The sequence below is a fragment of the Colletotrichum acutatum genome, assembly GCF_030867785.1.
Source record: "Colletotrichum acutatum strain CBS 112980 chromosome Unknown BDZ83scaffold_21, whole genome shotgun sequence".
NCBI classification, from domain to species: domain Eukaryota; kingdom Fungi; phylum Ascomycota; class Sordariomycetes; order Glomerellales; family Glomerellaceae; genus Colletotrichum; species Colletotrichum acutatum.
Genome location: NW_026849015.1, coordinates 84,612 through 107,369, shown reverse-complemented (window position 1 = coordinate 107,369; position 22,758 = coordinate 84,612). Strand labels below are relative to the sequence as shown.

The window sequence follows — 22,758 nt, the reverse complement described above, 5'->3', positions numbered from 1 at the left end:
CTGGATTTGGACAGGCGACGCGGGTTATGTTATATGTATTTTTGAAGAGGATGAAGAAGATGAAGATGATGAAGAAGATGATGATGAAGATGATGAAGATGATGAAGATGATGAAGATGATGAAGATGATGAAGATGATGAAGATGATGAAGATGATGAAGATGATGAAGATGATGAAGATGATGAAGATGATGAAGATGATGAAGATGATGAAGATGATGAAGATGATGAAGATGATGAAGATGATGAAGATGATGAAGATGATGAAGATGATGAAGATGATGAAGATGATGAAGATGATGAAGATGATGAAGATGATGAAGATGATGAAGATGATGAAGATGATGAAGATGATGAAGATGATGAAGATGATGAAGATGATGAAGATGATGAAGATGATGAAGATGATGAAGATGATGAAGATGATGAAGATGATGAAGATGATGAAGATGACGAGAATGAGGGATGGAGAGGAGGGGGGAAATCAGGAGGACCAGGAGGAGAATGCGATGCTTCAGTCAAACTTGTATCGGAAGCTTCCGTCTCTACAACGAGTAAGCACAGCCATCAGCAACATGACCTCGAGGCCTACAAGGCAGTCGCGCTTTCAGAACAATTTGGACAGATGACACTCGGCGAATCGAAAAGGTCCAAGACATTCGCGGCGAAACCGGAAAAGCCTAGGAACTGTACAATGAGCAGAGACAAGTCTGGCTTCTCTCCGAACGACGATGGAACCAAGTTCGTGCCTGTTCCTTATAGCAGGCCCAAAAATACGGCTACCTCTCGCCTACAGGAAGCGAAGAAAGACGACAAGAGTTCTGCCATTCCGTACAAAATCATTGGTATGCTCAGCCGCGATCGAGGCGCAAGAGAAACGCAAAGTGAACCCCGAGGGCCCGAGAGAAATACAGGCTCTGCACAGGACGATTCGATTCAGCTCACAAAATCGTCCGAACTTTCAACAGATAGCAACGCCAATATCAAGCTACGTGAATCATTCGATGAGATTGGCAGGGAACAGATACGCACGAAGGATGACCTTTCCCAGACGCCTAGGCCATCCAGAGATACTCGCTTCTCTAGGCCGTCGCACCCCGACCTGACCAGACCACCAACAGCATTGCATTCCAAGGGAACAAAGTTAGCTTGTCCTTACCTCAAGTTCAATCCGGCGGTTTACGGAGAAACTCTGTCGTGCACTCGCTACTTCCCCTCCACTCACAGACTAAAGTAAGTTTCTCTCTACAACTGGAAGCTCGCCAAGACTAATGATCGATAATCCCACCTTTAGAGAGCATCTATATAGACACCATGAGCAAAAGCCCAACTGCCTACGTTGCGGAAGAGTCTTTGAAAATCAAGCTGACTCGGCAGAGCATGCTCAGCTAGAGGAACCCTGCAATCTCATCAAAAATGTCTCCATCGAAGGTTTCGACAAAGACCAGCTGAAGAAATTGAAAAGTCGGAAGCGGGCACGAGGCGATAGATCGGAGGAAGAGAATTGGAGGAATATCTACCGCATACTGTTCCCGGATTGCAATGTTATTCCTGACCCTTGTACGTCGGTCCAGGTTCATTTGTCGACATTTCCAGGGTTGATGAGAGTTACTGACCCTTACTACAGTTTACAGGATCCAGTACGATGACAGCATTGTAGAGCACAGTGACCTTCAGGAGCTATTCACGCAAGACAATGACTCTGGCATTGACGAGCAGTTCTTCTCAAAACTAGAGGAAATCGCTGAAGTCTCCCTCGACAGCGCCAAAAGGCGCGCAATGCTGGGGCTCTTCAAGACATTTGCTCGAAAGAAGATCGCCGAGACGAACAAAGGCCACGGCCCGCAGCATCCAGGAGACGCCTGTATTGCATCAACAAAAGCCATATCCTCGTCGACTATGAAAAACCCATCTGACGCGAGATGCGGTGAGGACCTCACTTCGTCGATTCCCCAAGACGCATCTGTCGCGTCACTGGCAATAGAGGCCGGTACAGACGGAATTGATGACACCGCAGGCATTGCCTCATATTTCACTACGTTCGATTCAATCGATGAATACGACTTCACTCGGGCGTTATTGGATGATCAGATCCCTTCATCGACACCATGGCAAGAGGCTAATTCGAACTATATCGAGGGAGGCCTCAACCAATCATGCAGCTATCCATTCAACGAATATCTGAACATGGCCGCTATATTCCCAGACAACACCACAAATGAAGGAATCAGCGTCTATAATGGTGTTGGAAAGCACATGGCATCGAACTCTCTGATACTGGCGTCAGCAGAAGCGGCCGCGGCAGATGAGAAGCGCGAAGAGGCTGTCAACATTAACAACAATGATACAGAGGCAGACACCTACAGGATGATCAATGCTAGAGAGTGATGGGAAAGGCTCCAAATCCCAAACATCAGCAAAATCGGTGGGAAGTTGGGCTACGATAGCACTTCGAGACAAGTCAGGGCAAGGACCTCGACAAGTCATCATCACGTCTGGGCCAGCCCCCTCACAACAGTCCGCGGTAGATGAGTTCTATCTATACTTGAAAGAACTTTATTGAAATATCCGAGAATGCGCTATCAATAAAATGGAATGGAGAAAAGTACATGTTGAGAGAGCTCATAAGCCTCCCAGTATCGTCCCTCGCCCTTCACAACCCCTAGGATCTCACGATACCTTCACATACGACCATACCCATTGGAGAACTCGGGATCCCGTCCGCTCTCCCATAGATAAGCCAATGAGGGCCGGATTAGTAGTTGGGTCGGTGACGACCAGCGAATACCTGGTGTTGTATGTTTTTGATCTTTTGTGAAGCTATCGTGGTCCACTTGCGGGCGGTCGTGGTGGGGAACAAGATGGATTATGACAGAAAAAACAATCAAGTGATAAGGTTACTCTTCGTCGATTCATTTAGATACTCCTGATAGTGTTTCTTTCACTTCCGCCCTCAAGGCTGTTTCATTGGTTTCATTGGTTTCAATGGTAAAGATGAAGAAAATGGCGCTGTCTAGTACACATCAACCTTCCCCCCAAAGTAACCCTCCACGAGGTAGACAAGCATTGTTAATGTCGAGTGAAGAAGCCTTAATTGAAAAACCAGTACTTCATAGTGAACATTGATAGATGGAACTAGATTCGGGGAGACTTGTTGCCATGAGTTGTGGCTGATTGTGGGACTCGGCCTTAGAGGAGCTTGGTGAGGAAGTCCACGCCGGCTCTCCACTTGCACCTTTCCACGATGTTGCAAGCTTGGTTCTAGGGGTTTATGCAGCTTTATTCGTCTTTAGGTGTTATTGTTCATTGACTCCGGGCTCGCATTGACTTTGATAATACGGAGTTCAACATCTTGTCTATCGGGTAGGAAATGTTACTTGATAAGGTACTTCCCAGGAGAACCATCACAAGAGCAAAAGGCGTAGAAAATGGGTCGAGATGGAGGAAAATAAGCGAAGAGATCTTCAAGATCCTCTATTCCCATTACCAGGGTATACACGCCTGGAAGAAATAGTCTAAACGTATAAGACGATCGGTATAACCTAAATAATTATGACAATTCCGCCTCCCCCATAATATGCTACCTCATTTGGAACCGCAGCTGAGCATCAAAACACCCTCAAGACTCCCGAAATCGTCCTTATAAAATCGCCAATGATGTATTCAAATACCAAAAGCGGGGGCATCGAACATGCCTCGAGTCCACGTCAAATACGGGCTGACTGGCCGCTGGTACCATTGGAGTAACTAGCCTCTACTCCAGGGCCAGAATCAGCGTTGAACTGTCGCCGTCTATGCATATCATCGTGCCTAGGAAGGTGTTGGGACATGGGTGTAGGCTTTGCAGTTCGCGGGCTTGCTACGCCAGATCGCCTGGGATCTGGAATCGGAGGGGGTGCATGGCGAGGAGGAAGTAGATTGGTAGCAGCATTCTGGCTGTTCGAATGCTGCAATACAATGTTGGGTTCTTCATCTTGAGGGTGGCCCATTGAAAGTGAACTAAATGTTGGCGACGCTGGTGTCATGGGACTGAATATACGCTCCTCCACTGGGATATCGTCCGAATTTCCAAATCCAAATGACATAGGTCGCTCTCCAAAGATGTGCGAGCTTTGCGAAGAAATCGCGGTTGTTCCATCTTCGTCTGAAAGCGAACTCTGCGTGTTGGCAGTAGATTGGAGGCTGGGAACTTCCGCTTTCAGGAACAGCTCCATGTCCTGCTTGACAGCCTGTTCACTAGCAGCTTCGAGCTTTGGCGGAAGGAAAGAGAAGCCGGGATGCGTTTCCATGTGAGCTGTCAAGGCTTCCGCGGTGTAAAAGTCTAGCTGCTTCTGGGCAAGATGACAAGCCAGGCATCGGTAGAACGCTCGCAGATTCTTATCGCAAGCCATGAGATGACAAGACACAAGTAGGTCTGAGGTCTTAAATGGAGCTCCCTTTCGGCTTACTCCCACGGAATCGTAGTAGCCAACCTCTAGATTGCAGTGTATGCAGATGAACTGCGACTGTGGCGATGAATGATCGCCTTTGTTGTTTTGGGTTGCCAGGACTTTTGCGTCGGCTTGCCCGTGCTGGCATAATATTGCGCCGTAACAAAATTGACGATTACTGAGAATACCCGAATGTTCGAGTGGTATGATTCCGGGTTCTCCGTTGACCGGCTCCGCGGAAGTAATCAGGTTCTCGAGCTTACGCTTGATTTTCATCGCCCTCTTCGTCCACGAGTCAATATTCTTGTCATCAACTTCAATCGCCGTTGTATTCGTCTGTATTTGGGGGCAAATCGAGACATTCGAAAGAGTGGCATTGCCTAGTTCATCTAGCAAAGTCGCTATGTCCTTTCGCAGTTCAAGAAGCTCTTTGATGAATTTCTCTGATCAATCGAGTTAGCCCCAATGGCTCGTAAGTCAAGTTCAGGAACATCCTACCGTTCTTCGAAGAAGAGTCTTTCCGACTGAGGCGCGAAAAGAGACGGTTAGCAAGGCTGGAGATCTGAATGGAGGCCTCGAATTCTGCATGTGGTGCGGGCCCACCGGCATCCAGATCTGCTTTTCTTTTCTGTCGAGTCGATCTGATTTCTTCCAGTTCTTTGAAAGCAGTCATCAAGGTACCCACTGCCCCAATAACCACAGTGACAATAGTAATTGGGTCCATATTGGCGTTGATAGCTTACTAGATCAGTATCGTGCAGGTTGACGAGAGGTAGGAGGCAGGTTTTCCTCACTAAAGGATTCCACAACGTTGCTTTAAGATGATGGAATATCCTGTTGGTAATTATGTGTGAAGAGCGTAGCGACAGGAACACCTTGAGATGATTCCAGGTTGTCTTGACTCAAAGGAGATACTATGACAAAAATAAAGTTAATATTGGTTGCCTACATGTAAGTCGCCAGAGGCAGGCTGAACGTATACCGCGTTACACAACTTACAGGCTGTGATACATAGCCTCAGAATACTGAAACATAAGTACCACTCGGTGAGGAAGCTGCCAATGAGAAGAAGAGCAGAGTTGTCTCAATCGAAATAAGGACCCAAAGCGGCTACGTTGGCACATATTCGCTAGGCTCCCTGTTGCGCTTTTCTGTAATGTTTGCTTACGTGCCAAGTGTAGGCAACCACGAGACCCCCATAAATTTCGGAAAGGGAACGGGCAGATTTCCTCATGGGGAAGTTGGTGTGTAGGAGAAACCCGAGAATACGTCAGGTAAGTGGCGTCTAGGGGAGGGTGGCGACAGCCTGATTGCGTCGAATGCGTATGTTGGGATTTGCGAGCCATATCAGGTTGTCTTTAGGACACCATGATGCTATAAACCCACTTTGATATATGATCACAGAACCAGACGCTCCCTCTTTCAAGGCGAATCATCTCAATAGACCCAACATGTCACAGCCAACGGAGAGCTACCAGCCTACCGGGCGTAGCAATATTACAGCCAGCCATTTGACGGCATCTTTCCTTGACCCCGAGAACGACAGACAAAGTCGCATCATTGACATTATCGATCAATTACGGGCCCTGAAAATAGATCGCACGATACCCCTTCCACAACTTATCGTTTGCGGCGATCAGTCCTCCGGTAAGAGCTCCGTACTGGGTGCCATCACAGGGATTCCCTTTCCCTCTGGGGAGAACCTATGTACTCGGTATGTTACCAAAGTGAGATTGGACTACAGCAAAACTACACTCATAGAGGTAGATATTGAGCCTGCGGAGCACCGAAACGCGGCAGAAAAGGAGAGATTGAAAGAATTTTCAAGAAAAGAGTCTGCGGATGGGAGGGATTCCCGAGATCTTCTCAATCAATGCATCACAGATGCCCACAATGCGATATGCGATGGATCCACGGAGACGTCCCCTATCAAGGATGATGTTCTATCTATCCGAATCACCGGCCCGAACAGGAGAGCGCTTCAACTGGTTGATCTCCCCGGCCTCATCAAGTTCGACAGCACCCGCAGCGGCATCGTGAAGAAGATCGAGGACATGGTGCGATCGTATATGGCGATGAAGCAATCTACAATCCTCGCCGTGGTTCCGGGAAACAACGACTCGACAACGCCATTGTTCTCACCCTTTGCCAGGAATACGATCCTGAAGGCCATCGAACCGTCGGTATCATGACGAAGCCAGATGTCGCGGAAAACCCCAATACTGTTGTGAAAATTATGAAGGGTAACATTACCACGCTGAACCGGTTAGAATGGCACCTTATTCGCAATCTCGGGCCCGATTCTGCGGAAGATAGAGACAGTGTTGAAGCGCGCTTGTTCGAGCAAGCGCCATGGACGAGTATTCCCCAGAGACAGCTTGGAATCCAAAAGCTTCGATCTAGGCTAAGGGAGATATACTTCTCAGCTGCAGAGGATAAAATCCCTCAGCTTAGAGGAAAGCTTGAGACAGAGCTTGGAAAACCGAAGTTCACCTGTATCAAAGAGGAACCACAGCCCAAGTCACTGGCTCAGGCATTCCAGAAGGCAACTCAGCGTCTGAGAGAAGCTGCTCGAGAACAAGCCAAAGGAACTTACGCCTATGATACAAACCAGTTCGATGACACTAGTTCTGTTCTTCTACGTTCTCGGGTTCGAGAACAGGACCATCGCTTCCGAGATGAGATGAATAGCAATGGCCATTTGTGGCGATCACATGCAGGGCTTCCTCCAAAGGACCCCCACGAGGATCTTATGCCGCCGACGCCTCCATAGGACTCGCGTTCTGATCTTCCAGGCTTTGATCCTGTCGACTTGGAACACGAGATACGAATGTCCTCAACCATGATCAAGAACACTGGTGGAACGGAGCTCGATGGTCTATTTTCGCCTGACCGCATCGCTAAGCTGTTTTGGAGGATGTCCGAGCCCTGGCACAAGATCGCGGAACAGCACATCGACAGCGTCTGTAATTGTTGCAAGGATTACTTTGAGGCCGTTACACAACTCAACTTTACCAAGACTGGCAGAAACAGGGCTTTGGACGACGGAACTCTGCATGACGGGTTCGAAAACGACGAAGTTGTCGCGCGTAATTATATCAGGGACCACATCATACCAAACTTGGCGAAAGCCAAAAAGAAGGCCTCGGATGAGCTTTATTTGTTGGAGGAGGACAGAAGGGATTGGCCGAAAAATCTCGATAAGCGCTTTCTTGTAGACCAGAAAACTCACCGACAGCGAACCGAGTTTCACTACACTTCGCGTGTATTACGCGGTCGTCTCAAAGGTGATAATCCCAGCACGCTCGACCCGGAGATTCTGGCAGAGCAGCGCGGACTCTCACGGCAACAGAACTATCAGGACCACGTAGCAGAGGAGTTCCTGAGTGCGATGAAGTCTCATTACCTTGTAAGATCTCTCTTCTTCTAATCGCTGTCATGAAAGCTGCTGATGCTCCCAAGATTGCTCGAGATATCTTCATCTCGAATGTTGTCACTCAGGTGGTTGAGCGCCACTTCATGCGAAAGATTCAAGACCTGATCCCGAATGACCTGGATGATGCTGGTATACAAGACTTGCTGAAAGAGGATGAAAAGTCGGCGCGTAAGAAGGCACGGACTCGCGATGAGAAAAGGAGGCTGGACATAGCGCTTGAAGCTGTCAAGCGTTTTCAAATTGAACAAGAGCAAGAGGATTGAATTTGCCAGTAGCTAGTTTGAGCTCGTGCGGGCATCACTGCGGAGAAGAAATTGTCGATGGAGGCAAGTAGAGAACATTGCTATGATCCAGAATTAGCCTTTCCGAGATAATAGAAGAAAAGAAGGACACTCCTTGGTGTCACAGCTACGAAATCTTTCCATAAACATGCTTAATCGCGAGTTATCGGGGGTTGAAGTCGAACCAACTTGGACTAGGCCCCCAATATCGCAATAATAACAAAGGGCAGTCAATCATAAGCGCCCGTCAGCCCAGGATTCCATCTAGCTACCCAAGAAACGGGCTCACCATGCCTGATCTACACAGCATCTCTAACCATGTTGAGCAGTGCATCGCTAAGAACACTCTGGCACTGTTGTGAGTAATAGCCGAACAAGCAGATAATCAGAGCAAACAGACCGTCAGAGGCGTCACAATTGCTTCAAGAGTAGACACTTTGAAAGTATAGGAGATGTAAGAGCGACGTCAAGCGGGATTCGGTCGGCGCGAGTATGAGCAATGTTAGGGCACCAGCTCTAGCAGAGAAAATACTGTTTTATCCTCAACCTGAATTAGATAACAGGATTGACGAATCAAATAGTCTAGTGGATTGCAGTTTCTTTCTCTCCCCTCACCCTCTGCTCTCTCCTCTCAGGCTACACACTTCCGTATGGTCGCCTAGATTTACGATACCTAACTTACCTTAGCATGATGTCAATGATGCTTACGATCCCCATCAACTGCTTATCTGCAATTCTCCACCTCACACCTGCCGTGGCCTAGCGTATTCAGGGGTCTTATACAAAGCGGTTGCAAAACTTTAGGGGCATGGCGCATGCAGATACCAGCATAGCCGAATTCTCAGACGTGACTTTGGTATACTGACGATACATGTGTTTAAATTGAGGAAAGGCAGGATCGGTGAGGGAGCCATCCTTTTGCAGGTCGAGTCTGAGTAACCGAATCTCACCACCGACTTGGTGGAAAACACCAAGAGAGTTGCCGTAGCGGACGATCTTGAGTGGCCTCGTCGGTTCAGCGTTTATGGGCTGCCGAGAAAAGTCGTCTACCCATTCCAGGCTGTTGCTGGCTGCCTGATCGCCCACGTCGATGGTGGTGGTTCCCGGCTCTAGCTTCGGGTGGCCGTACATGGAGTCGTAGCCGCACAGGGGCAGCGTCATGTACCACAGCCGGCCCTGGTTGTAGTCGTTGGAATCTACGGCGAAGATGTAAAGGATCGGCGGAGCGGACGGGTCGGGTGGCTGGACGGCGACGGCACAGGCCGCCCGGAAGCCGTGGCTCCCTGAGGTGACGTTGAGGAAGGATCACCGCGTGTCCGCCGAGGTGGAGGTGAGCCTGCCCATGGCGGTGGCGCTGGTGAAGCCGAGCGTGATGACTCTGGATGAGCCGTTGTTGTAAGATGGGAACGGGGTGAATAGGGCAAAGACGGTAGTCGAGTTGTCGAGGTATATGAGCTGCTGCGGTCCGACGTTTCCTGTTCCGCTGTTGTCTATTTGTGGTCCGTTTGGAATCAGCATCGGCGAGGCGAACCAGTCGGCGGACGGGCGGTAGCCGGCCAAGTACGCGGCTCCGCCCCGCGCAGGCACGGAGAAGTCACGGTCACCGGAGTCTTTGCGGCAGCAGAGTGCGGCAAAGCGGTCGTCGGCCCTGGGCCACTTGCGTTCGTCATCAGAGAGTGAGCGGTACGGATCGTTGGCGTCAGGAACTAGCAGGTTGTGCTCGATGGGCTGGAAGAAGGGCGAGGCCGTGGCGAACAGCCGGCCATTGACGGTCAAGATGCTCGCCGACATGAATGAGAAATCGTCCTGCTTGAGCCCGGCGGACCAGGGATGGTTGGCTCAGTCAGTGGCTGATCCCGTCTCGCTCCCCGCGGGCAGGCACGCAACGGAGCAGATGTCTAGACTCGGGGTGAGCTCCAGCACAAAGGCCTTGTATCGCGGGTTCATGGAATCGTTGCTCTACTGGCCGTGGCTGACGACGACGACCATCTGCAGCTGGGCGAGACCGTCCTGCCAGGTCAGAGCGCCTGTGGACTTTATCTCTATGTTTTCGTTGTAGTTGACCGGCATGGGCCACGAAGGCCGGTAGCCCGGGGTTAAGGTGTATAGCGCATTGCTCAAGTTGAGCGGATACGGCTTGCTGATGGTCGAGAAGCTCGAGCTGTTGTCCGCTCCTGCGTTGCGACGGAGATATCTGAAGATGATTTTGTTCCCGTCCAAGTAGCAGAGCAGCAGCGCTTCCGTGGCCTCGTCGCTAGACATGGTGAATTGTTGCGGACCAAGATCAAGATCTTGTGTGTGTGCGTGTGTGAAGGCGAATGTGATTTGGTCTGTACTACTATTCTGACGACTACCTCACTAGTTGGTAATCAATATTGAACGGGTTAAGACAGAGTATTATGAGAATCGCAGGGTGGTTTCGCCTCTGAGCTGACGGGGTAAAGAAAGGTGATTTCTCACCAATACTGCGCTTTTCACTACGAACGGCATCTCGAGTTTCACGGAGTGTTTTTGTCAAAAGACAGAAGTCGTCACGAGTGAGCTGAAAACCTAGCTCCGACGGCTGAAGACAGGGATGTATTGTGGCGTATCACTGCTTAGCTGAAAAGCTTCACGTCCAAAGGGGTAGACTAATTGTTTCTTATTCGTCTTTTGTGTCTGTTCGTCAACTGACTTATTCATCCAACCGTCGTGTAAGTATCTAAGTTGGAAATCTCTCTGTCAAACACTCACCATACACCACTTACTCTTGTTACAGAATTACAGCAATCGAAGAGACGAAGCTAGCAGTCGCACATCGTCGGACTAAATTACGGTACTATTCCGTACATTCTACAGAAACCCATGGACAGACCCTCAGGCGCTCTCGCCGTTGACCCCAATGGCCACGCCAGCTATTCTTTCCCCATCACCGTCCCCTCTGGTATCGGGCAGGGAAACACTCCCAAGCTCAGCCTGCAGTACTCACAGACCCGCGATGCTGCCGGCACTTGTGGCCTCCGCTGGGCAGTAGCGGGCCTGTCTTCCATCGAGAGAGTTGCACCATCTCGTGCGATCCGTCAGCACCCAGACTTCCTCGCCAGCAAGGAGGTGCCCGTTCCCTGGCGCCTAGCCGTCGATGGTGCAGAGCTCATCTGCTTCCAGGGTTCCTATGGCAAGGGCGACGCGCGGTACTGTACCCAGGTCGATGCAGGCCAGGTCGTCACATCTCTGGCATCTGGAGGTTTCCAGCTCCTAGATACCGACGGCCGCACGAAAGAGTACGGCAACACGCCGGACAGTGGGCTGCTGCCCGGTCAATGGCGTCTCAGCAGAACTACAGACGTCCATGGGAACACTGTCACCTATCACTATTCTCAGTCTCCTGGTCTGGCTGCTGGAGGCTCTCGTCCGCCGTCAGAGAAAGAATCGTCGTCGACGTCGTCTACGCAAGTGTCGTACATCGACACCATCCAGTACACCAGCAATCCCCGCAACGGCTACAAGGGCCGTTGTTGGCTGACTTTCCTCTATAACAGCCGTCCAGATCGTGCCGTCGTTGCCCGTCATGGTCAATTGCGCAACATTGGCTACAGGCTCGAGCGTATCGAGGCTCGTGTTGGCAGTCCTGACGGCGCCCAACAGTCAGATTTGGCCAGGGCTTTTGATCTCACATATACGTCGTCTCCTGCCAGCGGCGAGTCACTTCTCGCCTCCATCACCGAGCGCGGCTCAAAGAACAATGCGCTTACCCCGACTACCTTCACATATACTGCGGCTAATAACTCGGCCACTGGAACATCGCCTTTCGCCCAGGATCCGGCCGGCGCCTTCACCCTGCGTACTGGCGCCGCCCCTGCCGCTATCCTACCTCTTGACACCACAGGTCGCGGCTACAGTGACTTCGTCTGTCTAGTGCTGCCTAGTCCCAGCGGCCTCTTTCAAGTGCGCACCCTGGCCGCGATGCCTTCACACCAACAGCAGTCCTCTCAGACGTATACACCGCCAAAATTACAGTGGCCTCACGACAAGAACCTCGGCATGGACGCTGGGCATGCTCCAGTCCAGTTGCCCTGGACAGACGTTAACAACATTCCCGATATTCTAGTGGCTGATCTCAACCATGATGGCCGTTCAGACCTCGTCATTCCATACAGGGATCCCCAAAGCAATGCTCTGTCCTTTGCCGTCCTGCGCGCCAACGGCCAAGGGTTTGATAAGCCCATCATCATCACGTCAGGTTTCGCCTGGCAACACGGCAGCCGCTTCTTACTCGCCGACACCACTGGTGACGGTCAAATAGACATTTTGCAAATGATAACTGATCATGGTGCTCGCACCTACTCCCTCCGCACCTTTTATGATGTGGCCGCCATGATAATGCGGCCCAACACCGTACCTCCGTCACGCCAGTCGCCTGCGTGGCCGGTACGAGGGCTGACCATCGAACTTTTTGTCTTCCACAACGACACGAACTGCGCGCCAGCTCTCGTCCACGTGATGGAAGGCTCCGCCGGTGCTGGGTCTCGATGTTTATGGGTGGACGTCATCAGCATGGGCGCTATGCAGCACGATTTGGAAGGGCAAGCTTTCAGCCTCCTGAGCTCCCGGCCCATCCTGACCTACGTGCCTGAGGACAAGGTGCGGCGCTCGACGGCCGTCTGCGACATCAACGGCGACGGATGTCTGGATATCGTTGTCTGCACCACACGCGTTGCCAGCTGTGGTGGCGGAGACGCTGCCACCTTCACCATGACCACAACGACTTTTCTCCGCGACTCCAACGGTAACTTTGCGCGGCAGCCCGAGCAGACCTCTGTTGTCACCTCGGCGAAACCGATGGACCTGGGCCGTGTCTTCGCCGTGAACCCCTCCAGCGCCCGCTTCGGTGGCATCGCGTACGCATACCCGAATGCGGACAATAAGACTTGGAATTGTATCTTGGCCGTCGGTAACAGCGACGGCCAGCTGGGCTCCTTCCAGGCCCTTTCACAGCCTCTCGTTCAGACCGGCGGCGCCTCGCTGGGCGATCCCGCAGACCAACTACACCTGAGGCCTATCGACCTGAACGGGGTGTCGCGCTGTGGATGGCTCGCCTACTCTCTTTACCACAATCATGCCATCGTCCGCCCCATCTACAACAACGTCGAGCTCTCTGACCACCTCCAAACCGTCACCAGCCCGATTGGTTTACTGTCTACCATCGAATATGGCTCCGCCACGCGGGCCGAGGTATACGAGTCTGGTGTCAGTTACAAGACGTACCGTCCTGCCGACAACGATGAGAATGTGCGCTGTATCGCCATCCCGGCCTACCTCGTGACACGCGTCCGCGAGGACAACGATGCCAGCGTCAATCCGCTCCCTTACTCGGCCAACTACGAGTACAAGTACTATAACGGTGCTTTCGACGTCAAGAGAAGAAGTTGGTCCAGCTTTGAGAAAGTCTCGCGTACCGAGACCGTGTCTGGCGTACGTGCTCTCACGACCTACTTCCAGGAATGGCCTCTTTGCGGGCTTGTCAAGACCCGCGAAACGTACGGGAGCTCTCCAACAGCGCTCCAACAACGTATCAAGGGCTTAGGAAAGAGCCATCAGTCAACGTGGGCTGGGGACGAACTGGTCCTGCTCAAGTCCGTCTCCAACGGCTTCAAGCCGATTAAGCGGGGCGGCAGACCTGCCTGCTGTATCGTCAGACAGACATGGAGATCAAAGACTTATTTTGATGATTTGGGCAAGGTGGCGGAGCGCCTCTTGATGACGGAGTTTGGATATGACGGCGAGTCGAGGGACAGGACGACAGAGTACTCGTAGGAAATCAGCGAGCCCACCAAGAATAGCACGCGGCTCGCAGAGCGGTGGACATTTAGCCAGTACGCTCCCACCACTCGGTCGGGCGTTCAAGGCCTTACCGCTGCCAGCAAAGTTACCTCCAACGCGGGAAGCAACGACTTCAGCACGTACTCGTCCTCAGATCTCAGCCTGACCCAGTTCGTGTACAATGACCAAGGATTCATCACGACACAGCGTCTGTGATCCTCTGACTCTCAGCAGCTCGTCGAATCCACCCTCGAATACAATGCTTTTGGCAATCTGCTGGCCGAGACCAGCACTACCGGTCTGTCGACGATGATGACATATGATGGCCTATACCCCCAGTATGTCGTCGGAACCACGCTCAAAGGGACAGGCGTGAACCTCAAGACGGCTTACGCGTGGGACGCAAGGTACGGCGCCGCGACGGCCCACATGTCGGAGCAGGGCGTCGTCCAGATCACCACCGTGGACGAGTGGGGCCGGGAGCGGACCAAGGCGATTACCGCCACCAAGACCGACACGGACGACTTCAAGTGGGACGGAGGACCGGCCGGGACGAGCGTTAAAAGCCAAGACTTCGGCAAGATACTGGAGACTCTAAGACTTTGTCGCAACCAAGAGACCTCATACGCGACGACCAACATTGACCCGGTGACCTCGAAGCGGACACCCACAAGATCCGTGGCCAAGTTCGCCGGTCCGTTTTCGATGCCGGTGCTACCTGCCACCCACTTTGTGGACTGCAAGGGCCGCAACCGCCGCAGCGCGGAGCAGTTGGATGCGGAACACAGTGGCGGCGGCGGCGGTGTAGCCTCCGGCAGGTCGTGGGCGTTCTTCAAGTAATTACGACACAGGAAACAATCCCTTCGTGAGGAGCATATTATACGCGCCCGATCCCTCAGGCTGGAGTACGGCCCCTGACAATTCCCGCTCGACACTCTCCGTCTTTGACACGTCTTTGACGCCCTAGGCAGGGCTGTGCTGCTCGTACGGCCGGCAAGTAACCCAACCGACGGGTTCCCGGCTATAGACGAGGCGGGTCTACCCGTACGACCCACGTCAGCACCGCGCTGATCGGGGACTTTTCCTCGCCGATGGCCACTAGGACCATCGTCGAGACGGATTACCAGGAGTTTGCCAGCGTGGACGGTAATGACAAGATCGTTCTATCACGGAACGGCAGCGGCCAGGTCAAGACATGGAAGTATGATGGGTGGGGCCGGCTTGTCGAGCTCACCGATGCGGGCGGCCGTGTCGAACGGCGCAAGTATAACTCTCTAGGTTCCGTCGTCGAGATTAACGACCCATACCAGAACCCGCTTAAGAGAACGAGGGGTCTGACGCGCTCCTACGACGCGGGCGGCCGTCTCGTTAGGGAGGTTAACGTTCTCGGAGAGGCTGTGGAACGAACGTACGACGCGATGGGAAGGACGGTCGAGATCGCCGGCAAAGACGTCAACGGCGGTGTCATACGGACCACGAGATTCCGTTTCGACGAGCCGGGCACCGGAAAGGGCTTACTCGCCGGCGTTACGATCGAGTGCAGTCCAGACACAGTCAACGAGGCCGGGAAATCGCGGGCGGTGCGGAAGCTCGAGTATGAATACACCTACGACGAAGCGGCGCGTAGGACGGGTCAATCCCTCAAGTTGACGGGTGACGTGCCCTTTTGGGATGGTTCCAAATCTGTAGTGCTCAATTCCACATGGACGTACGACAGTCTGGGCCGCATCCTGACCCAGACGCTGCCCGATTCGACGACGGTGAAGTCGACCTACTCTGGACTTAGGCTGGCCCAGAAGAAGATGCAGGCAGCTCCTGTTGACGGCGGGCAGAATGGCTGGGACATATCTGCATCTACGACTGCATTCAGCAAGTCAGGCACACCTACAGCCTGGACGATCCGTGGTTCCGAGTTGGCTCAGGACGGGTGGCATCGCGAGGTTGCCTTTGACAAGCTGGGCCTGCCAACCAGGATGGCCTTACTGGATAGCCAGGGGCAGGATCATGGTAAAAGGCTGGTCGATCATAACCTGGTGTATAACGCGCTCGATCAGGTAAGCAGCCTTCACGAGAGCATCAGCGGCTCATCCATCGCGTACGACTACATCGATCGGAGGCTGGCCGCGTCGCACAGCGCCGAAGGTGTCAACCGCAAGTATTCGTATAGCGCGTCAGGAGATTTGACAGAAAAGGACGGTATGTTACTGAGCTACTCATCACACGAGGATCTCACCCGAATCGAAGGCTCCCGGGACGGCAAGACGGTGTTCTGGTCCACTTCGGACGCTGCCGGCCGTCTGACGACGCGCAAGAATGGTGATGGCCCCGAGATGAGCTACACCTACGACGAGAATGGCAAGATGAGCTCTGCGACAAGCTCGAAGGGCTCATCAATCATGTTCTCGGACCACAGCCTCTTCACCGTCGTCCGACAAGCCCCCGACGGGCCCATCGAGATCAGTGCGGGCCCAGAGTACCAGGAGATTCTCAGCAAGGACGGCTCGAAAACCGTCAAAAAGGACTTCAAATTCCCCGATCAGACAGCAGTCACAGTTTGGACCAAAATAATGCCGTCCATGACTAGGTCCCCTCCGATAGAGGACCAAAAATCACGGAAATTCCAAGTGCCCATGACGAACCACAAAGGGAGTATAACGCACGTCTTTGACGGCTTTGACAGGCGTCTGATCAGGCAAATCACTTACGACGACTACGGACAGGTGATCAAGTCAACCGGGAGCAAGACTTCGCGCAGCTCTCCTGAGTTCGAGGGAGCCATCATGGACGATTTGAGCGAGCTGCTGGACTTTGGGGCGCGCATGTACGACCCCGTTATAGGCCGCTTCACCAGCCCGGACTCCATCCTCACCTTGCGGCAGACGCTATACCCGGACGGCATGAACCGCATAGCTTTTGAGAATAACGATCCAGTCAACCACACGGACCCAACCGGGCATTTTTCATGGATGTTCTGGGTCGCGGTCGTGGTCGGGGTTCTCTTGATCGCGGCGTTTATCGTCCTCACTGTTGTGACGTTGGGCGCGGATCTTCCAATCCTTGCTGCGATTGGGCTAGGCGCGTAAGTAATTTTGTTTCGTTTTTGTTCTCTTCATTGTCTGATTCTCGACCCCGCCGAGCCATATTGACTTATCAATTTTTGCCCTCCAGCGCGTCAGGCTTCTTGTTAGGCGCCGGCATCGCGTCGGTCACGTACGTGTGGAAGCACCGCAACGTCACGGACGCGGGGACCTTCTTCAAGGGCTGGGCAGTCGAGGTGGCCATCGGAGGCGCCGTGGGAGCCGTAACTGGCGCCATCACAGGCGGATTGGGGGCGTATCGGAGTGGCGCGGGCTTCATGACCAAGGCGGCGGCGGGTTCCCTTGAGACGGCGGTGGCAGATGCGGGGCCGACGGCTGGGAGCGCTGTGTCCGACCTTGGCGAAGTGGTAGGCCCCGAGGTCGCCGAGGACACCAGCGCCAATGCCAACATGCTCGTCGAACAGGAGCAGGAAGCCGCCGGGCTCACCGCGCGCAGGCCTGAATCGCTCGTCGACCCGGACGAGCCATTGATATCAACATCGCGCGTTGCGCGGTTCAATTCCAGCACCAACTATGGGGCGACGGGAGCATCAGAAGGAGCACAGGGAGCGAAGACGTCTGCGCTGGCTGAGGCTACCGGCGGCGCGGCACGTCCCAATCCGAGCCATGAAGCAATTCACACTCCGTCTAGGCTTGAACCCAGGGGCCAACGTCGGTCAGAACTTTGCTACCAACGCCGCTGATAATTGGGCATATGGCACCCACAACGAGGTGACCTCGCTGGACCTGGTGATGGACATCATCACCGGCACCCTCTCGGCTGGTTTACCAGTCGCCCAGAACACGCAGATGTTCAGGGGAATTACGACCGCCGTCGGAACCTGGGCGAAAGGTTTCGGCACGCTTGGGCGGGCGGGCTTAGGCGCCGCGGGGGTGAGCATTTTGGCGACTGTTGGTGGTATAGCACAGCTTGTTGACCAATTTATTTTTCATGACTAGATAGTTACTTATGATTGAAGTAGTAAGAAATCTTCCATTGTTCATGTTTATACGTACAATAAGTGAGGTGACTGACCAACTATTGGCTTCAACCATGCGCTTTCATAAGCATTGGACATAAATCATCATATTCTATCGGAAGCTGAATAAGTACTAGGCTGGATTCATAGATCTGTGAAGCATAGTGTCATGATCTATTGAGACAGCTGAAGGTCACGGGATCTCCTCGAAACTCAGTAATCTTAGCCACAAGTCTTCCATTCATGAAAGATTCGTATTCAGTCTTCATTTCCACTCCCCAGCCTTCGCCCGCTTGCAGATTAGGAGCAAAGTCTCTGCCGCCCACTCGAAATCTTCCAACGTCAAGTACACCTGACCACTGATTCTACACCAAAAGCCGCCTGCATAGAACTTGATGGGGATGTAACTCTCATACTCAGCTGGCGTTAGTTCTTGCATCCATTTTGCGATGCCTAGTCCTGATGATGCGTCGACGTTGACTTCCTCTAGAGATAGAGGAAGCCGAACATTGACGAAGCAGCACCGCCGAAATGGTGCCGACGAAGCGCCTAGGACTTCTGTGCCGAGAATCTTTGCCATTCTGTCACCGCCTCGAAGCGCAAGGTCCTCGCAGTACTCGCGAAGCTTGGCCTCGCCACCACAGACTCGATTCCGAAAGTCGAGTGCTTTGGGTATACAGCAGTAAGGCGTGTTGTCTGTGGTGGATATCTTGTCAAACAATCTGGAGAAATAGGCTCGATGATCCATCTTGTCTCTCTCCTCTTTGGTCTCGTAGCCCCATGATGTGGGCACCGTTGAGGAGATCATGTGTTGGTTCCGGAATGGGACATATAAGACGGCACATCCCCTCGGGACCATCAACCACCTAAGTTGAAGTTAGCGTTACGATGTCCTTCGAAGTGATGTTGCAGGATGGCTTACTTGTAACAGTTGCTGATGAAGAAGTCCGGACTAACATCACCGAGGTGAGTCAGATCGATGTGACCGACACCATGAGCTCCATCGATGAAACTCAGAATCCCAAGCTCTTTGCAGGTCGCCACTAGCCTTTCGAAAGGAAATCGGGCTCCGGGGAATGTGAGAACTGTGTCGAACATAGCGAGTCTCGGCGTCTTTCCCTGACTCTTGACCTCGTCAATCGCACTTCGGAACCGCCGCAGAATCTCATCATCGTCGATTGGATACGTTATGTCAATTGCGCATGATGAGAGCGGACGGTCCTCTGACAGTGATTGAATTGTCTTAGAGCAAGCACCATAGATGGTTCCGAAGTGAAGAATTGTATCGCTGGGTTGAAAATCCATGTTGCGAAGTACCGTATTGACTCCTGTGGTTGCGTTCTGAACAAGCACAACCTCCCCGGGATCCGCTCCTAGGAGCGATGCAACAGCTATCTTGCTCTCTTTGAGAAACTTGAGGTAGGTATAACGTATAAACGTGTCTGGCCGCGCTTCGCTCTCGTCCTGCAATTGCCTTTGGTAATCCCGAACCTCTTTTGGGAAAGTCCCAAATGAACCATGATTAAGAGGTCGATAACCCTCAGAGAAAGTGAAGCACTCTTCTCGCATTTGAGTTCCAAAAGTATTCGTTAGTCCTGATGACGGTTGGCCGTCAAGAGACACCATATTGGCAACCGGCCAAACTAGAATGGCTGCTCTGGTCACTTGTGCTGACTCTATTCAATTGGGACGGTAAAAACACCACGTCCTCGTTCGCGTTGGGTGAGAGATGAACATGGCTAAGCGCGGGGTAAAGGTATGTTTCGTTAAAAGACCCTTGCAGGCATCACGTGTTCATCTGCACATTGTAGCTGATAGCATTCGATGGCTGTCCTCTGTTGGTTCACATACAGCCTGCAGCCTCGCGGCTCGGTGTCGTCTGGCCACATCGAGCAAACAAGTCATTCTTCACCTTGCCAAACTTCCCCGCTTCTGTGCGACAGGGTCTGCGCAACACCAGTCTTTACTAATGGATCCTTTGTCGATTCCAGCAGGCATCATTGCGATAACGACCGTAGCGGCGCAGGTTGCTAACCTCCTCGCTGGGATTCGCGAAGACTGGGATTCTTTACCCGGCCGCATGCATGCGCTGAGCAACGAAATACAGGACTTCAATGTCGTTTTGCAGCAAGTTGCCATCGCCGTCAAGGAGAGAAGGGTCTCTGGGCAGGATGCCTACGGTGAATCGACGCTGCTGCCCCTCTTGGTTAGGGGGAATAATGTCTTGGTAGACCTGAAAGCAATCCTCGAGCGTCTTCTAGCAACGGGAACGAAGAAGAAAGAGGCTATTTCTCGTGTACTAATGTGGAGGAGAGAGCAAGGCACCGTGTCCTCGCTTCAGGAGCAGATCAAGCAAGTAAAATCAAGTCTGAATGTCCTGCTGGGCGCGTCAAATTCGTGAGTCGGCCCTCAAAGCATATCGAAACCATGTCTAAGACCTCATGTAGCTGACTTTCACCAGACAAGATATGATGCACGTCCGTCTCTGTTTAGAAGAGCTCAGCTTGAAAATATCGCACTCGAAGGAGCCAGTTTACCCCGAGAAGGATGCACAAGACGAGTTCATACAAGCTCTGCTCAATGAACATCACGGCACAATGGAGGAGTCGTTAAACAGGTCATACTCCCAAGTCGATGAGCGTTTAAATAAGCTTGAGGCACTTCTCCGAGCCCAGGCAAGAGACATACATACCTCGCAAGTCACTCAGGTCGGCCGACTTTACAATGCGTCAACTCCGCCTGCGAGAAGACGTGTTGTCCGAGCCGTCAGTCCAGCTTCGGCTGCACGAATCCAAGAAAAGTCTGCGTCTGTCGGAGTTCGTCTACGCCAGGCTCGGACAACGTGTCAGTCGACCTGTCTTTGCTCTTGCCACTCCTCAAAGCTCAGAAAGTCCCCATCATTCATGGACCGTATGGTTGGCCAGCTTATGCTAGGTTACAGCGGGCTGCCTTTGCTGAGCACCAAATGCGATTCGGCAGCGTGTATTAAGGGGCAGACGCCGGCGGTGAATGTTGAATATTGGTTTCCATTGGGGGTGTGCTGGTCTCAAATCATTCGTCTACATCTATCGTACGAAGCGAATGTTGGCCCTTCCCTTCAATTGAGCACCTTGCGACGCGTACCGGATTCATCGCAATGTGTGAGCTATGCGCTTGATGGAAATATACAAGGCTTGAAGAGTTTGTTTGGTCAGGGACTAGCATCGCCTCGTGATGTTAGCTCAACGCGAGGATACTCTCTTCTCCGAGTAAGTGGAGCAGTCTCATTGTCAAATCAGGGCATGTTGCTAACAGTATTTAGTGGGCGCTGTATGGGCAACAGTATGAGACATGCAAGTTTCTGATGTCTGCAGGGGCAGATCCAACCTATAAGTATGCCAACAACTCAACGAGTTCTCGCAATATCTCGTGATGTACTAAACATGTTGACTTGCAGGCCGATTGCACCAAGTGACGATTGCCCAAGCGACAAGGCAGGAGACATAATACTCCGGGCCAACATCTCACAGGAAGTTATTGAGATTCTTCGGCTCATTGCAGAGGGTAGTGATTTCAATGAACGCCAAAACTTTGCTCGAATCCATAAGATTGTCCTAGGCCTTTGTATTGGTGATTTAGAAGAGGAAATACGGCAGGACCCAAACTCATTAGACTTTCCAGACGGCACAGGACGGACAGCACTGCAGTGGGCAGCAGCAAGAGGCGACGAGCGAGCCGTGGTGACACTCCTCAGCTGGGGTGCTGATCCCAACAACATGGACAAGAAACTCAATACACCACTCACTCTCGCTGCTAATCAGAACCAGTCAGTGTGTGTTCGACTTCTTCTAGAGGCCGGAGCACTACCGGATCCCGAACTGCCACCGTCGGTCACATTCGGCACACCGCTCAATTGCGCCGCACGTAACGCGCCGGACCCGGTCCTAATGAAGACTTTACTGGATTTTAACGCAAAGATTGAAGCGAGCGGTGTAGATGGCGTCGCACCACTCCTGCATGTTGCCAGGGGAAACAGCGCCGCTCATGCAATGCTTCTCCTGGAATACGGAGCCGACATCAACGCGACTTCAAAAGCTGGCCAAACACCCCTAACTGCAGCAATTCAATACAACAACCATAGCGTTCTGAAACTCCTTCTCGAGAGATGGTTCGACTACAACGAGTGCCCAAGACTGAAGGGACCCAACCTCTTGGAGACTGTCGCTAGATATGCCGACGTTGAAACAATACTTCTCTTAACGGCAGCCGAGCATCTTCGAAGCTATCCTGACAAAACGTATATTCTGGATCACTACAAGGAAGTCATTGATGGGCGTAATGACTCGTCAGATGAGCTGAGCGTAGCCTTTGATGAGTTGCTATCGGTGCTGAAGATGGAAGCCAAAGCCCATGGAAGCATTGATGAGCTCATGGAGTCGGGTCTGCTGAATCCTTTGGATTATGGAATCGAGTCTGAAGAGGACAGCTCATCAGATCTTCTGGTTTTTGAGGATGCCAAAGAGATGTTGGACATTTCGAGCAACTCGTCGAGCCCCATTCACACTTCATGCCCGGCGCACGATCTTGAGAAAAGTTTGGAAGAAAAGACGGGAGGGAACTGTTGATATCCCAATATTGGCGGCCGCTTTCAAGGTTGCACTGCCGTTGTATTGTAGCTCGTCCGGGATGTTCAAACTGTACTATACGCTTTTCCGATAATCGAGCGAGCTTTACTACCTCACTATCACATTCAGCAAAAGAACTTCTTTCCTATTC

General features: G+C 52.3%; 9 protein-coding genes across 9 annotated transcripts; 5 read left to right on the top strand and 4 right to left on the bottom strand.

Annotated features, from left to right (window-relative positions):
• The first annotated feature begins 331 nt into the window (after nt 1-331).
• Nucleotides 332-2,794, top strand: BDZ83DRAFT_790118 (uncharacterized protein). The gene is made up of 3 exons (XM_060515706.1): nt 332-1,233; nt 1,295-1,560; nt 1,628-2,794. The coding sequence occupies exons 1-3, from the start codon at nt 626-628 to the stop codon at nt 2,386-2,388; spliced, it is 1,635 nt and encodes a 544-aa protein (XP_060367881.1). The 5' UTR covers nt 332-625; the 3' UTR covers nt 2,389-2,794.
• Nucleotides 2,795-3,468: 674 nt separating this feature from the next.
• BDZ83DRAFT_728481 (uncharacterized protein) lies at nt 3,469-5,454 on the bottom strand. The gene is made up of 3 exons (XM_060512805.1): nt 5,430-5,454; nt 4,929-5,344; nt 3,469-4,873 (listed from the first exon to the last, which is right to left on the bottom strand). The coding sequence occupies exons 2-3, from the start codon at nt 5,152-5,154 to the stop codon at nt 3,708-3,710; spliced, it is 1,392 nt and encodes a 463-aa protein (XP_060367880.1). The 5' UTR covers nt 5,155-5,344; nt 5,430-5,454; the 3' UTR covers nt 3,469-3,707.
• A 427-nt stretch (nt 5,455-5,881) lies between these two features.
• On the top strand, nt 5,882-8,129 carry BDZ83DRAFT_649192 (uncharacterized protein; the record flags this gene model as incomplete). Its single annotated transcript, XM_060510247.1, has 4 exons — nt 5,882-6,077; nt 6,512-7,080; nt 7,204-7,839; nt 7,932-8,129. 4 exons carry the CDS (start codon nt 5,882-5,884, stop codon nt 8,127-8,129), a joined length of 1,599 nt encoding a protein of 532 aa, XP_060367879.1.
• Nucleotides 8,130-8,924: 795 nt separating this feature from the next.
• BDZ83DRAFT_749627 (uncharacterized protein) lies at nt 8,925-9,938 on the bottom strand (the record flags this gene model as incomplete). The annotated part of the gene is made up of 2 exons (XM_060513787.1): nt 8,925-9,426; nt 9,457-9,938. 2 exons carry the CDS (start codon nt 9,936-9,938, stop codon nt 8,925-8,927), a joined length of 984 nt encoding a protein of 327 aa, XP_060367878.1.
• Nucleotides 9,939-10,022: 84 nt separating this feature from the next.
• On the bottom strand, nt 10,023-10,617 carry BDZ83DRAFT_177130 (uncharacterized protein). The gene has a single exon (XM_060501502.1). The coding sequence runs from the start codon at nt 10,407-10,409 to the stop codon at nt 10,107-10,109; it is 303 nt and encodes a 100-aa protein (XP_060367877.1). The 5' UTR covers nt 10,410-10,617; the 3' UTR covers nt 10,023-10,106.
• Nucleotides 10,618-10,991: 374 nt separating this feature from the next.
• BDZ83DRAFT_749625 (uncharacterized protein) lies at nt 10,992-14,786 on the top strand (the record flags this gene model as incomplete). The annotated part of the gene is made up of 3 exons (XM_060513786.1): nt 10,992-13,936; nt 13,997-14,120; nt 14,181-14,786. 3 exons carry the CDS (start codon nt 10,992-10,994, stop codon nt 14,784-14,786), a joined length of 3,675 nt encoding a protein of 1,224 aa, XP_060367876.1.
• Nucleotides 14,787-15,037: 251 nt separating this feature from the next.
• On the top strand, nt 15,038-17,983 carry BDZ83DRAFT_749624 (uncharacterized protein; the record flags this gene model as incomplete). Its single annotated transcript, XM_060513785.1, has 3 exons — nt 15,038-17,025; nt 17,115-17,635; nt 17,676-17,983. 3 exons carry the CDS (start codon nt 15,038-15,040, stop codon nt 17,981-17,983), a joined length of 2,817 nt encoding a protein of 938 aa, XP_060367875.1.
• Nucleotides 17,984-18,002: 19 nt separating this feature from the next.
• Nucleotides 18,003-19,719, bottom strand: BDZ83DRAFT_693899 (putative aminotransferase family protein). The gene is made up of 2 exons (XM_060511341.1): nt 18,926-19,719; nt 18,003-18,869 (listed from the first exon to the last, which is right to left on the bottom strand). The coding sequence occupies exons 1-2, from the start codon at nt 19,627-19,629 to the stop codon at nt 18,269-18,271; spliced, it is 1,305 nt and encodes a 434-aa protein (XP_060367874.1). The 5' UTR covers nt 19,630-19,719; the 3' UTR covers nt 18,003-18,268.
• A 253-nt stretch (nt 19,720-19,972) lies between these two features.
• BDZ83DRAFT_571653 (ankyrin repeat-containing protein-like protein) lies at nt 19,973-22,607 on the top strand (the record flags this gene model as incomplete). The annotated part of the gene is made up of 4 exons (XM_060504427.1): nt 19,973-20,400; nt 20,465-21,251; nt 21,305-21,375; nt 21,440-22,607. The coding sequence occupies 4 exons, from the start codon at nt 19,973-19,975 to the stop codon at nt 22,605-22,607; spliced, it is 2,454 nt and encodes an 817-aa protein (XP_060367873.1).
• Nucleotides 22,608-22,758: the final 151 nt, after the last annotated feature.

Coding starts and splice junctions, on each gene's coding strand:
- BDZ83DRAFT_693899 (XM_060511341.1), bottom strand. CDS start 19,629: ATGGTGTCTCTTGACGGCCAACCGTCATCAGGACTAACGAATACTTTT. Junction 18,870..18,925: donor TTCATCAGCAACTGTTACAA/GTAAGCCATCCT, acceptor ACTTCAACTTAG/GTGGTTGATGGTCCCGAGGG.
- BDZ83DRAFT_790118 (XM_060515706.1), top strand. CDS start 626: ATGACACTCGGCGAATCGAAAAGGTCCAAGACATTCGCGGCGAAACCG. Junction 1,234..1,294: donor CCCTCCACTCACAGACTAAA/GTAAGTTTCTCT, acceptor TCCCACCTTTAG/AGAGCATCTATATAGACACC. Junction 1,561..1,627: donor CAATGTTATTCCTGACCCTT/GTACGTCGGTCC, acceptor CCCTTACTACAG/TTTACAGGATCCAGTACGAT.
- BDZ83DRAFT_177130 (XM_060501502.1), bottom strand. CDS start 10,409: ATGTCTAGCGACGAGGCCACGGAAGCGCTGCTGCTCTGCTACTTGGAC.
- BDZ83DRAFT_728481 (XM_060512805.1), bottom strand. CDS start 5,154: ATGGACCCAATTACTATTGTCACTGTGGTTATTGGGGCAGTGGGTACC. Junction 4,874..4,928: donor AGACTCTTCTTCGAAGAACG/GTAGGATGTTCC, acceptor TCGATTGATCAG/AGAAATTCATCAAAGAGCTT.